General features: G+C 39.7%; 1 protein-coding gene across 6 annotated transcripts in view; it reads right to left on the reverse strand.

Moving 5' to 3' along the window:
* Positions 1–7160: 7160 nt before the first annotated feature.
* The window catches only part of SEPTIN7 (septin 7), an 82475-nt gene continuing 75648 nt past the window's right edge, over positions 7161–13987 (reverse strand). For 3 of the 6 annotated variants that reach the window (XM_074575463.1, XM_074575465.1, XM_074575464.1), the window contains 4 exons: positions 13730–13750; positions 10905–11040; positions 8775–8914; positions 7161–8191 (listed from right to left, as the gene is read on the reverse strand). In XM_074575463.1, coding sequence (XP_074431564.1) covers positions 8152–8191; positions 8775–8914; positions 10905–11040; positions 13730–13750 — 337 coding nt within the window. In that variant the 3' untranslated portion in view covers positions 7161–8151. The remainder of the gene's footprint in view (positions 8192–8774; positions 8915–10904; positions 11041–13729; positions 13751–13987) is intronic. The other 3 variants (XM_074575467.1, XM_074575468.1, XM_074575469.1) reach the window with 1 other exon arrangement.

Here is a 13987-nt window from a genome sequence, read left to right on the forward strand (position 1 = left end):
ATAAGCCTGGTTGCGAGGTAGAAGGGAGTAGTACAGCATGTTCCAGGGACTAACAGCTGTTTTTTTGTGCTTGTAACTCACTTGTCAGCAACTCCTCTTCCACCGTACTGCTGGCAAACACAATGGACCATGAAACGCTCCCTTCTCTGCAGTTTCTTCACCGTAATCAGGTTTGCAAATCAGGTGGGCTACCACAGCAAGCATACATCACCTGCAAAGTCTTCAGAAGAGCTTGGGTAGGTACTCAGCTGACATTTCTTCCCTGGTGCCTCTTAGTACAAGGCACAAGTCTGTGGGGACAATGAGGATCCAGGGTGGCCAAACCTTGGGCATTCAAAAGCAAATTCAAGAGAGAATCACAGAACGGCAGGGGTTGGAAGGGACCTCTGGAGATCATCTAGTCCAACGCCCCTGCCACAGCAGGGTCACCTAGAGCAGGTTGCACAGGAACGCGTCCAGGCGGGTTTTGAATGTCTCCAGAGATGGAGACTCCACCACCTCTCTGGGCAGCCTGTTCCAGTGCTCTGCCACCCTCAGGGTAAAGAAGATCCTCCTTGTGTTTAGGTGGAACTTCCCGTGTTCAAGTTTGTGCCCATTACCTCTTGTCCTGTCCCCAGGCACCACTGAGAAGAGCCTGGCCCCATCCTCCTGACACCCACCCTTTAAGTATTTATGAGCATTGATAAAATCCCCCCTCAAGTCTTCATTTTTCCAGATTGAAAAGACCCGAGTCCCTCAGTCCCCCCAGACCCCGAGAGATATTCTAGTCTCCTAATCATCCAGGAGCTTTTAAAGTTATTTTTAAAGAACTGCAAGAAGTGCATAACCTAAACACACTAGGAACAGGTGTTGAACCGCCGCCCTTATTTGCAATTCAAAGAATTAGGTGGTGGTATTGAGGATTAGAGCGTGCATGCTTTGTACGGGATTAGATAAGAAGGCCCACGTCTCTGCCGGAGAGCGGCTTGGCAGTTGGAGAGAAACGAAGCAAAACCAGCCCGGGCTGCTCTGCGGGGAGAGCTGGTGAAGCAGCAGCATTGGATTGCTGTTGCCCCCCCCGGTGAAACGCCTCTGGGGAAAGATCTATTAATTATAACCATCTGGAAGAGCGTCTTAGCTGCAGATGCCCTCGTGACGCCGGAGAGGGGACGGCAGGACAGAGCTGGGGACAGGGCTGAGCCACCAGACCAGCGCCATGGCTGGGAAGGGACAGCCCGCGGTGACCATGCTACATCCATCCGTGGGGTGAGGGGAGAAGACCCACCGGAGTTTGGTGCGCAGTCCTGGGGGGAATGGAGACGTGAAGGCTTGGGAATTGCGCCGATTCAGTCTGAACCTACTTTCTGTAAGGTCTCTGGACAGGATGAAATTACACAGCTACTTGCTTTTTTTTTTTTTTCTGGGAGTTGAATGAGCTCCATGCGGGGTCTAAAACCACCAAAGCAGCGCAGCAGAGAGGGAAGGTGAGGAGCTCACGCCGTACCAGGTGGCAGGACACTCAGCCACCGAAGTTGGCCAAACCCATTTCATCCATTTTGCTAAGACTCATGCCCCTGTTTCCATCCTCTCGAAGAAAGGTATTTTTTTCTTTTGGAGAGAGAGCAGAATTTGTTTTCCAGATGGAAACTGAAGAAAACTACAATTTAGGTGACTTTCCCAAGCTCGCAGAGGCTTTTACTGGCCAGGTGAAAGCCTGAAGACTGTCACCATGATTCTCAGACTTGGCATGTACAAAATAAAGCCTTCCTCTGGTGTTCTCACACTGCTCCGGTTAATATTCGGCTAAAGCCCACAGATTGGGGCAGCTTTTGCTGGGTAGAAGAGGGTGATATCATGTTGTTCCTGGATTTTAACATCTCCTCAGGCATAAGTGAAGGTCAAGTCAGCAAAGATTTCAAAGCTTCACCATCACACTCGCCTTGTGAGAACCACACGGATGAGTCAAGTCTGGGGAGAAGTGATTCAGCAGCTCCCGAAGGAGAGGAGCAAATTATTCCCCAGGCATCTCAATGAGAAGCTCTTGAGAGTGGGAAAGGGATTCCTCTTGCCTCTCAGTAATCCTGATAAACTACAAAAATGTGGCTTGGTCATTGCGACATGGCTGCTTTTTCCATTTCCTTTCATTGGCTTTCATGAAGATTATTGCTAGCATGCCAAGGAGGGGGATCAGAGAAGCCAGAGGAATAATATTCTCTTAATAAAGCAAAACCGCAAGTTTTATCTTGACTTACGTGGTCTAGCTGTCCCAGGGCAAGCTGAAAGATGATCACCTTCGTTAAAAAATTGCTCTGGCTGCACAAAGCAAGCATCTTGGCTGCCTTGGAGACCTCTCCAGATGACAGCACAGCGGTGATACATTACAGAAGGAGAACCAGAGCTGCCTCCCCAGTCATGAGGGGAACGGATAAAGATTTCGACTTGTTTTGCTGTGTCAGTCAGCAGTTTCTTCTTGTGATATTGCTTGAAAATCTCTTCCCTCACTCACCTGATTTTAAAAGCTCATTACAAGAAAACGGTGTGCAGCCCCCGCAGCAGCCCTGCCCGCCATCCCAGTCCGCTTGCAGGTCCCACCGTGCCACTGCTGGGCCCCCACCTGTAGTCGCAGATGCCCTCCTGCATCCCCTCCGGCTGCCCAATTCCTGGGATGCCCCAGGATACCTGGTGAACGGACCAAACTGATCTCCCAGCTGTATATCCTGGTGACCAGGTGTCCTGGTTTGAGGTAAAACAGAACCAATTTTCCGTTCAGTAATTTTACTTTGCAGCTGGGCCTCTTCTAATTAACTGAACTCTCTGAAACTAACAAACAGCCTATTGTCCAGACGCTGATTGCTGTCAGAGTGGTAAGACCTGATTTTATTTATTATTTATACCAAGGAATGGTATGCAGAGAGGCTCTTGCTTACACTTATTGCTATAACAACCGAGGTCAGCGAACTTTGTTATTTGCCCCATTGGAGGGTCAGAAGCAGAAGAGCACAGGAGGGGTCCCACCTGCGGGGAGGAGCGGACAGGAGAGGTGACCCAAAACTGACCCGTAGGGTTGTTCCATCCCATCTGCCTCATACTCAGCATAAAGCTGAGGGTCAGCCTCTTTCTTCAATGGCTGGCATCTGAGGAGGACTCTGTCTGTTTGTCTGCCCTTGATCCTCATCCATGTGTTCTTGAATCCAGACCCTGAATTCAGCTCCCGTCCTTTGCTGAGTCCAGTCTGGGACTTTCCCAGTGCCTGCCGGTGATGTGATCGTCATACTGGGAGCTTGATACTGTTTTGTATGTATTGTATTTCATTATTTTCTTTTATTATTAATATTTCATTAGTTTAGTTTTTTTCTAAACTTGTAAGTGTGTGTGTCTCTCCCTCCTCTCCTTGGACAGAGAGAGGTGGGTGACAGCATCTCTCATTCACTTCCAAACACAATAGGAAGGGAAAGACCTTCTGTTTACTCTGTTTCCTCACTGCCATCCACAGCCAAAGATGGCCAACCACCTGTATCCACAAACTGAGACAATGGGAACAGTGCTTTGTCCCAGCACCAGCAGGTGTTCAGATCCAGGTGTGGGGGAGGAATCCCATTCGCACCCTCTGAAGACGACCTCTGCCATTTTTACCAGGGTCTAGCGCCCATTTCTAAAGATGAACATTTGTGACTAGTTAGAAGCAAAGGAAGCTGCCACAGGCGACAGCTGAGTAGCTCCTGGGAGAAGTGACCATCCATGTGCCAACAGGAAGGCAGGGGTGGGCGAAACCACACCACAGCGCAAAGCTTCTGAAATGCTCCACTCCTGAAGGGGCTGGCATGAGCAGCTCACTTCAGGAAGCGCGACACAGCACATCCTGCTGTCAAGGGCAGGCTACCGTGATGGCCGGCCACCAAACCCACCAGCCATCCGCCAAAGCAATATACTCAGCGGAACACAGGATGAAGCAGGCATGGGTTGTGGAGAAAGGAATAATTGCCTTTGCTGAGACTTAAACAGCATAAGGTCAGGAAACAGAGATGTTGGCTGTGGAGAAATGGAAACTGCATTAAGACAGGCTTGGAAACACTAAGGTTAAGCTGGCAGGAAACCCAAGAACTGTATGCAAAAGCAGCCTCCGCAGGGAGCCCTTAGGGAAAAGCACGTCCTTACCTTGGGCACCTAACCTAGCCTGTCCTCGCCACCCAAAGGCAAATGAAGCTTGGCAATGCTGCACAAGTAGGACGACGAACCCTTCATACAATGGTTTGCTCCACAAGTTCAGCTACACTTTCTGCTCATTTCCAAAGCATGAACTGGTAATCCAGCCCAATTTTTGATTTCCATATTGATTTATTTGATTTATTGAAACCTTTAAAAGCGTTAATATTTTAAGTCATTTAGATTTAAATCAGATTGAGAGGTTTCATGAATCAATGAAGACAAAACCAGTCCTCAGACAATTAAGGATCTCTTCTCTATGCTTACTCTGGAAATTATGAAGGGGAAACGTAGATTGCCTCACTCCCTGGGGTGCCAAATTGAGGAATGGTTTTGGCATTGCTTGAGCCAGACCACAAAGAGAAGTCAGGTGATACAAAGTCACCCGAACTCAAGAGGTCCAACATGTGGCCTCTCCAAGGAGTCAGAAAGGGCAGCAGCTGGTCACCAACTACCAAATGGGAAACTACAGTGAAAACAGAAAGAGCCACAATGCCATGCCACCAAAACTTGACACTTCGTATTTCAGGCTGGAAGCAGGAATATCAGCATCCAGATACTTAGGATGCTGAACCTGAATTATGGTCAGCCAGATAAACCACCCAATCATAGAATCGTTTAGGTTGGAAAAGACCCTTGGGATCATCGAGTCCAACCATCAACTCCACTCTACAAAGTTCTCCCTTACACCATATCCCCTAACACCACACCTAAACGAGTCTTAAACACATTCAGGGATGGTGACTCCACCACCTCCCTGGGCAGCCTATTCCAGTGTCTGACCACTCTTTCTGTGAAGAGTATGGGAATGTATTTTACATCAGAAGAAAGTCCCAAGTTTGCAGTCTTTATTCATACTTTTTCATAGATAAAAATATAGATGCATTTTCCTATCTCTCTCTCTATAAAAGTAAATATACCCACACCCCCATATAAATGTATGGCCTAGTGTGGTTGCACACTCAACAGGGCTGTTTGCAGTGCCGTGCTTGACAGGACCAGGATTATTTTCCCTTCCTCACTCCCTCTTTAGCAGAACACACTCGATAAGCTGAATTGAGATCTTCATTCTAAAACAGAGCAGCAAAATTTCCAGCCTCATGGCTGCCTGAAATCTAGACCGTATTATTCTAACAACTACTGTTATAGAAATATGCAGCAGATATATAGAATTCTTTAATACCTTCTATTTTGTGCCTCAGTAGAGCAGGTAATGTTTCACAGCGCATCACCAGGGAAATGAGACAAGTCTAGTGCTGTCCAGTGACATCTGGATGCAACAGGTTTCTGACCAACTAGCATACACATGACTAAACCCGTGCTGCGTGTTCTTTGAGTCGTGACACAAATACAGGGAAATTTAAATACCTATTTATTAGCAAGAAAAACGAGGTTTGACTTCACACATTTAAATTATTATTTATTCAGTGGAAGGAAAAAAAAAATCCTGGGCTGTGTCATAGTATCTCTTTAGCTTACAGACTTTTTACTGGTTACGCAGCTACTATACTGCAAGCTGCACAGGTTCACGCCTCCTATTTTTTATTATTTATTTTTTTTTAAATAAGAACACACACACCCCTAGAGAATGCAGAAAGTCTGAAAAAGAATTCTAATTTTTGGCAAACTCATACTCTTCTGGTGCAGCCTGAACTTACCATAAAAAGCCAAAGCTTTTAAGAAACAATTTAAGAGGTGACAAAAGTCTTCCCAAAAGGAGAATGCTCCATTTCAGAAAAGAACTCGGAACACTTGATTTCTGCATGCTCTACATTTTCATTCAAATACAAATGCTATGGTATAGAATATCTATGGGCCCTCATACAAGAGATCTAGCAAGAGCTTATACTAGTTTCTGATTATCCTGTGTGTGGGTGGGAGGACAGAGAACAGAAGCGGGGAGAAAGAAGACAAGCATGATTAAAACGAGTTTCCTGATAAATGAAAATCCCTATTTCAGAGCAAATGGGACCACTAAAGCACCAGCATATCCACAGACAGTACATCCTGAATTTTGATGAGTCCTAAAAGCGATTCAGAATCTGCAGCTTCTGTCCTAGATAGTAACTCTTGCCTGTTTTTTTTACACTATTCAATTTATTGAATTAAACTGAAACCTGAGGGGGCGAGGGGCAGGGGCAAGCAGTGTACGTCCTCTGTGATGTATTTAAAGATGAGATTTTGCAATTCTGTTTAACTGAAAGGGAAAGCTATGTCCACTTACCAGCCATCGGTGCCTTCTCTGAAAAGAGATAAGCAGTATATTTGAAATGAGTTATAAGGAGGCCTTTATATAGACTATTGAAAATGTCTTCATTTCTTTGGGAAGCTACCTGAATACATGATATTTCTGACAAGCATAACTCATGTAAAAGAAAAATGAACAGAAACTGAATGATAGCTGGGGTGATACAAGGGACATCTGCAAAAAAAGAGACATTATTCATTGTTTCAGAGGCAAAGACAGACATAAAAAGCCCCCATCAATTTTTTTAACAACTTCTAGGCTGTATTTTAAATATCAAGTTCCTGGCTATTACATTTATTAGAATGGACAGAATTAACTAAAACCAAAGACAAAAAAAAAAAACCCTCCCTTGCCAACGAGCCTAAGAGAAGTACCCGAAGAAGCTGCAAATGTGTTGTTACGCAGCAGCCTCACTAGATACGCACAAAAGCTCGCAGAGGGCCTGACTACAGAAACCAGAGCTGGTGTGACACAGCGCAGCGGTGCGGACACTTGGTGCCCTCTCCTGGGCAAGACAGAACCTTGTTTTGCCAATTCAGAGCACAGACACTGAAAAGGGATTTTTCTAACAATTCCACAATGGAAAGGCATTTTCTATACCTTTAACCAATTCCTCGGACAAATCAAAGACACAGGTCAATCAAGTCCAGATGGAAGAGTCAAGGAAGAGTCAGAGCCAAGGAAGTCCTTGGCTGTCTATCTCCTTCAAAATTTCTGACACAGCAGCGTGTTACATCACAACATTGTTTATTATGTGACTTTTTACAATACAAACAAAAATACAGAAATGCAGTATATGAATACAGCTAAATGCGAAATGGTGATGTTTTTCTTGAGGCCATATTCCCATTTCTAGTAAAATAAAGAAAGACTGCACACAGGTAGAAACAGGTTGGTAGTTAACTCCACAATTTTGCCTAGAAATGACCTATAAATGCGTTTTCCTGCTACTTACCATAAAATGTAAAAAGGGAGTTAAAGGAAAAGTTTTACTCGCTGGTTCCTACCATATGAAAGAAGCTATATTCTATTTAGGAGGGCCAATATATGGAAAAATATCTAAATTAAATGTTATTACAAAAAATGAAGCAGTAATGAGATCCTTCTGGCTAAAGAAGTTACTAAATGAGAATAGCATATATTTAAAGAATCCAAAACATAAAAGGGTTGTTATAAAAAGCTTAGGTGCACTGTAAGCCTACAACTTTTGTTTTTCCATGTGTACTTTTAAACAATGGAAGTGTCAAAAATAGGGTCAACTGTGTTAGACTAAATTACATTATTGTATATGCTGCACTGAATGGAATTCCTGTATTATAATAATAGAGAAGCACTGTTTGCATCATATTATGGCAATTTATCCTCACTAAAAACCGTCTAGAGTCCTTGCATTTTTTAATATCCTGTAAACCGTCAAACCACCAGAACATGATTGTACAACAGTAAAATGTTTTCTTTTGCATTAAAATGACATCTGTTTAAAAAAAAAACAAAAAGGAAAAAAATAAGGTACTTAGAGCTGTTATTTTTCCAAGTACACAACACCCTAGACAATTCAAGGCATCTCATTCTCCATCAAAATTAACAAAAATTTGTCATGCTGTTAAATCCATAACTATGGATACAACTGGTGCAAAATTGGTCAAACGGATCCAACAAACACTGATGTCCAGGCTGGCATATTGGCAACTAATACATAACTGGTGGTGAAAATGATGCATTTAAAATATCTTCCCTTTCTTCTTATTCTTTTCCAAGGTTCTAAAAATGATAGAAAAATTTTGTTGAATAATGCATATGTGCTTTGATTATTATTTTTTAACAAAATATCACTAGTGTACATCTTTAAAACATGCATTTTATAAAGCTTGGCCATTTGCAATACAATGTATGAAACTTACTATGTACACAGTACTTGTAGTACATAAAGTCAAGCAATGCATTTATCACTAGATTTCCCCTTCCAAGAACCAGGAGAATTAAAACGCTTTCATTCTCAAAGCTTTGACTCTTCATCCCTCAGAAGTCTGATGCAATCTAGCTTTCAAATACACCATCTTTTTACACAAGTACACAAAGTTTCAAAACACAATTTTTTTAGACAGATGTAGTCATGTATAGATACAGTATTTTTGCAGATGAAAAACTGCTTTGGAAGCTAATAATCTTCCCAGTATTTCTGATATATGCTCATTTGTAACTAAAAGCAGTTCAAGATTTTTCTTGGCTTTTAAGTGACACTTTCATAGTGGTCAACCACCACTGACCATCGTTACCACAGAAATTGTCTTTTAGCAGAAAGCTACACAATTACTGTGAACTGCAGGACAAGACCCCAACTTACCTGGAAGAATTCTGTTGTTCCAAAATACGTTGTTGGGCTTCCCAGTTTGCTTTCTCGTCCTCAAACTGGCGACGCTTTTCCTCTAATTCTTTGTGTTGTGCTTCCAAATTCTTTTTCATTTGCTCATGGCGTCGCTGCAGCTGTAGAAAAAGTTATGAACCGAGTCAGTACGCACAGAAAACACAGCGACTTTTGGAGCTGTAGAAACAACCATCAGCAACTATACTAATGCAAGAAAATACAGTATTATATTTTCTCTTCAGAGAGACTCTTAGACCAAAAACTCTAAGGTTATGGTTATTGCCAATAATGGAAAAGGGTATTAATCCTCATGTTAGAGATAACAGAAAACACCCCAAAAGCTGCCTGAGTTCCAAATAAGACTTGTAAGCAGCTACATGTTGCAAACAAAAGGAAATTCAAGCATACTTTGACATTTGATGCAAATGTTTAAGAAACAAATTGCAGAGCGTTTGAGTATCAGTAATGCATAAATTATGAGCACCTTTGACTTTGTGTGGATAGAACACCCAAACATTTATTTTATCCGATAGCATTAACTATATTAAGGATCTATTTGGGAAAACATTAGTGAATAAATTAATACACTTAATACTAATTAAATGAATCATTATTAGTATTATTGAAGTGAACTGTTTACACTGCCAGAATAGTATAAGAAGTCTCCTGCAAGTTGACGGGACAGACCAACAATCAATCATGTTGTATGTGAGAATGCAGACACTGTCAGGAAAAGTGATTCCTTTTGTTTGGTGTAACACATTTTTTAATTGAGTTAAATAAAACTTACTCTTTCTTCATTCTCTTGCAAGTCCCTCTCTTACACAAACCCTTCAAAACATATAAACGTATTTCCTTTTACAGATTTTTTTTTAAAATGCTTTATACCGTCTATTGCCTACCTTTCCACATTTTAAAAAAATAAAACAGAAGGTTATGAAGACATGAATGGTGAACTAAAAAAGGAATTAATTGCATGAACATTTAAAAACTGGTATCACAGGACACACTTACTCAGAGAGTCATGAGGTAGTACATAAAAAACAAAAAGAATGATTTTTGTTTGTTTTTCATGTAACAAGGAGAGTGTGGAGGCCAGAAGTATAAATGGGTTTAAAAAGATTCGAGACAGAAATCGAGGAAGGATAAATCCAATGACTAATTAAACACTGTGACACAGAGAAAACAACTAGCTTTACAATCCTCAAGTTGATGACTGGTATATTCTTATCTACTTACTTCTCCAAAAGAAAAAAAAAAATAAAATATCTAGATTGATACATTTTTTTCCCTCTGATCCAGTATGCCTTGGCTCCTTACAATGCCCAGGCTGCCAAGCATTTCAACTACCCTTCCAAGTTTCTTCACTTTCCCTCAAATTTTGAGCCAGACTTTCTTTAGGACAGTTTTCAACTTCTCTGTTTGGCTTTTCGTGAGAAGCTGCCTTCTCAAAACTTAAAATTAATTTCCTACTTAAATGTAATTTTATAATAGTCTCTTAAAAAGAGACTTCAAGAGCAGCTTGAAGCCCATAAAAACAGCTTCACTGTGAGGATTTCACCTGGAGATGTCAGAAATTAATCCTTACAATTTCCATATCTTCAAATGACACCAGAACACTGACAACAACACATCCCTGCCTCTTCCTTAGTCTAATAATTCTAATTTAGATGATTTCTTATAGACATCATATCAAGTTCCTGAAATGCTTCTTTAATATTCAAAGCAAATTGTGTTTACGATATTATCTTATGTAAACCATGAAAGTCCCAAGAACTTTTTAAAGCACACGGAAGAAAACAGGCATAAAATATTCAAAAGAAGTGAGAGAAAAAGAGGGTAAGAAAGTTAAGGAGTATTTTAACATACTGTGACTGTGAAAATAAAAAGAGGACATACATGAACACTAAAATACTGTTTTAGTTTGGGTTTATACCATTTCAGCAAAGACAAGAAGCTGCGAAAGAATAACTGAGTTGTCTTTAAACATAAAATCTAACTATGAAATCAATTCCTAGACAGAGGCTATATTGCAAAGTCTTGGCAAAAAGAGCCATCTCTACATTTGTTAAGCCTCAAGCATATTGGGGTTTAAGAGATTTCAATTACCTCAGCTTCGGAGTCCTTCAGTTTCTGAACTTTTTCTTTGACTTTCATCTCAAACACCTGTTCCATTTCCATTTCCATTTTTTTCATTTTGGCTACATGCTCCCTCCTTTCCTCCTCCATCTGTGCCAACGGGCTCCTGCCATAAATCCAGAAGAAGCAGTTAGCTAATAAGAACTTTTTTCCCCTATCTGTTACATTAGGGCATCTGCAAAAATCCAAAATAAAAATGCTGAAGCATTAAGATAAACAACGTCGCTCTATGCACTGCTAGCTTAAATTCAACTTGCATTATTATATTAACTGTTGAGGTAAGCGTTCCTCAAAAAGACATTTCATACAGTATCTTTTCCTCCCCCACAATTGATTTACATTACATTTAGGTTAACAGAAACTCTTCACTATCTTTAGTAGAACCTGGTCATGGGATGAAAGGAAATCAAAGTTACAAAAAAAAAAAAAAATTAGCATCTTCTGAGTGATCTTCATGTGTCTTTTTCTTTCCCATTCAAATATATAAAAAATTAATGGACAAAACAAAAATTTTAAGAGCATTGCAGACAAAAGTCTCATTTCCTCTCTAAATCTTCACGGTTCAAAGTTAGCCCAAGAGTAAGTTAACATAAATAACTGTGTTGAACGCCGTGGTCATACTTCTGAAGAGAGAGCGACTTCACAAAAAAAGGTTCAGGCAACTGAACATCAGTAGTTTATGAAAGTGTTAGTTGGCCTTTAGAATACTATTAATAAATGTAATGTTTAAAAATAACGTACATGATTTTTCATTTTTCCTATACACTATATGGTAACTACTTTCCTGGATTCTACTGATTTTTTTAAAGCTGTATAAGCCTGCTATCCAGGTGATACAGGTTTTAAATAGCAAGTTTCATACTAAATACCCTATGAACCATGATGATTTTGATCTAGTGATGATTGCTACATACAGTCTTGTAAGACCTTTCTGCTGTTCAACAAAGAGCAATCAAAACAAATCACTGGCCTCTTGTTTCAGTTTTGAGTACATATGGCTTAAAATGACAAAGTTTTAACTATCGTGTTGGTAAAAATGAAGAACTAAATATATTTGAAGCTGTTACAATCAACCAGCTAGGATATCTACTGTAACATATGCAAAAGTCACACAGACTAGCAAATTTTTAAATAGAGGTGGCAGGCCTAAGCCCTATCAAAAATAGTATTTTTGCTTTCAATTCTTGTTTTTTTTTTTTTTTTTAAAAAACCACCAGCCCAAAACCCTAAAACCCCACACATAATAAAAAAAACCTTGTTCTGATTCAAATCATGCAGAAGAAGTATTCTAAAATGAGAAAAGAATTGACTAACTATCACTGATGATTGAAACATAATTAGCAGTGTCTATTTTGATTCAGAATTTGCCATTCATTCTTAAAGGAATGGAGGCGATGTATCAAACATCTGGTTTGACTATTAATGGCTCATTTTACCCTTCCTGCTTGCCCATTTACACCAACTAACCATAGAGTGAAAGGAATCAATGTCATATGAACTCAAAGCCATATGAACTTTTTCGTCAAATACCAGTATTTAATGATGACAACTGGCGCAGGGCAAGGAGGAGGAAAATGGGATTTCCATTAAAAAAAAAATAATTAAATTGAATCTGAACTAATAGTTGCAAAGCTTGGATTGGTGAGTAAAATCCTGTATAATATATAGAACTGAAACTGATCCTCAGTCCAATGTTTACTTTAGCCCTTCAAAAGGCCAACTGCTAGCAACTTTTGTCAAGGAAAAAAAATAAATGGTTAAACACAGGTGAAATACAATAATACACAAAAATAAGAAGAAAATGAAAGAAGAGGTGAGTAGCAGTACTTGTGGAAGCTAAAAAGCTGTCAAAACAAGACTATTTTCTTGTTGTTACCTTTTAGAATTGTAAAGTTCTCAATCATATCTGCTCTTCAAAAAATTAACCTGGGAGGTAGATCTGAATACTGAGGAATCGTTGCTCAGTTTCTACAGAATTGAAAGGGGAGCAGAATAGTCCTTCTTTTGACAACCTAATAATCTAATGGGGATCATGCCAGCTGTATTTGAGAAAGTGGTAAAAATCAGTCTGCACAGAAAATCTGATAAACTAATAAGCGAGCATTTACAGCTGAGAGCTTTACAACACAGGTCACAACTGATTTTGTTATGTCTTAGGTATGTGACATGGGTCACATACCTGTATTTCAGGATAAAAGGGACTTGAACAAAAAAAAAAGAGCTGAAGGAAACAAACCCAAACCACTAAACAAAGGTGTGAAACATTTAACTGATTTAACAGGATGTATGTTAAAACAGCCCTCTAAATTATTCTGCAAAAATTAAAAATTATTCTAGATATGTGCAAAGTGGAACCTCTGCGAGCCAGTAATAAGGTAAAATCATGGTCAGAAAAGATTAAAGTAACTAATTCCCCAATCCACCGAAGAGTTTTAGATTTACAGATAAGGATCAAAATTCCACTAATTCTTTATAAGCATCTCTATAAAGATGATGGATCTACATTGTTGAAATTTGAACAAATCTGTCTTGAGACTTAGCCAAAAAGTTTCTAAAGAGAATGGGTTTTTACAGAGGTATTTGTCACTGAAAGTATTTATAAATTCCTAAAGTTTATACTAGCATAGCTTTAGAACAACAAAAAAAAACCTGCTACGGAAAAAAAAAAAAAACAATGCTAAGAGTGGGATAACAGGAAACTGTTTTAAATTTGAAACATTAAACAGTGAAACTCTTTTTGTGTTTATAAAATTTTTGTCTTTAAGTTTTTTGGAAAAATTTAAATGACCACTTACATGCCTTCAACTGTGTCAAATCTAAAAAACAAAAAATACAGAGGCTTAGCTTAGCATGCTTAAATAAAACCACAAAAACAAAAAGCAATAATTAAAAAAGTAAAGTCATTATTAATAGATTCCTAAAGCTATTTATGTGCTCCCCCAAAAGCAAATTTTTCACAGTAAAAGTAAAGACTGTTAGTTAAAGCTGGTTATATTTATTTCAAATTCCGTTAGTAAATCACCACACCACGTAACTATTAATGCAGGTTTGAT

The sequence above is a fragment of the Larus michahellis genome, chromosome 2, assembly GCF_964199755.1.
Source record: "Larus michahellis chromosome 2, bLarMic1.1, whole genome shotgun sequence".
NCBI classification, from domain to species: domain Eukaryota; kingdom Metazoa; phylum Chordata; class Aves; order Charadriiformes; family Laridae; genus Larus; species Larus michahellis.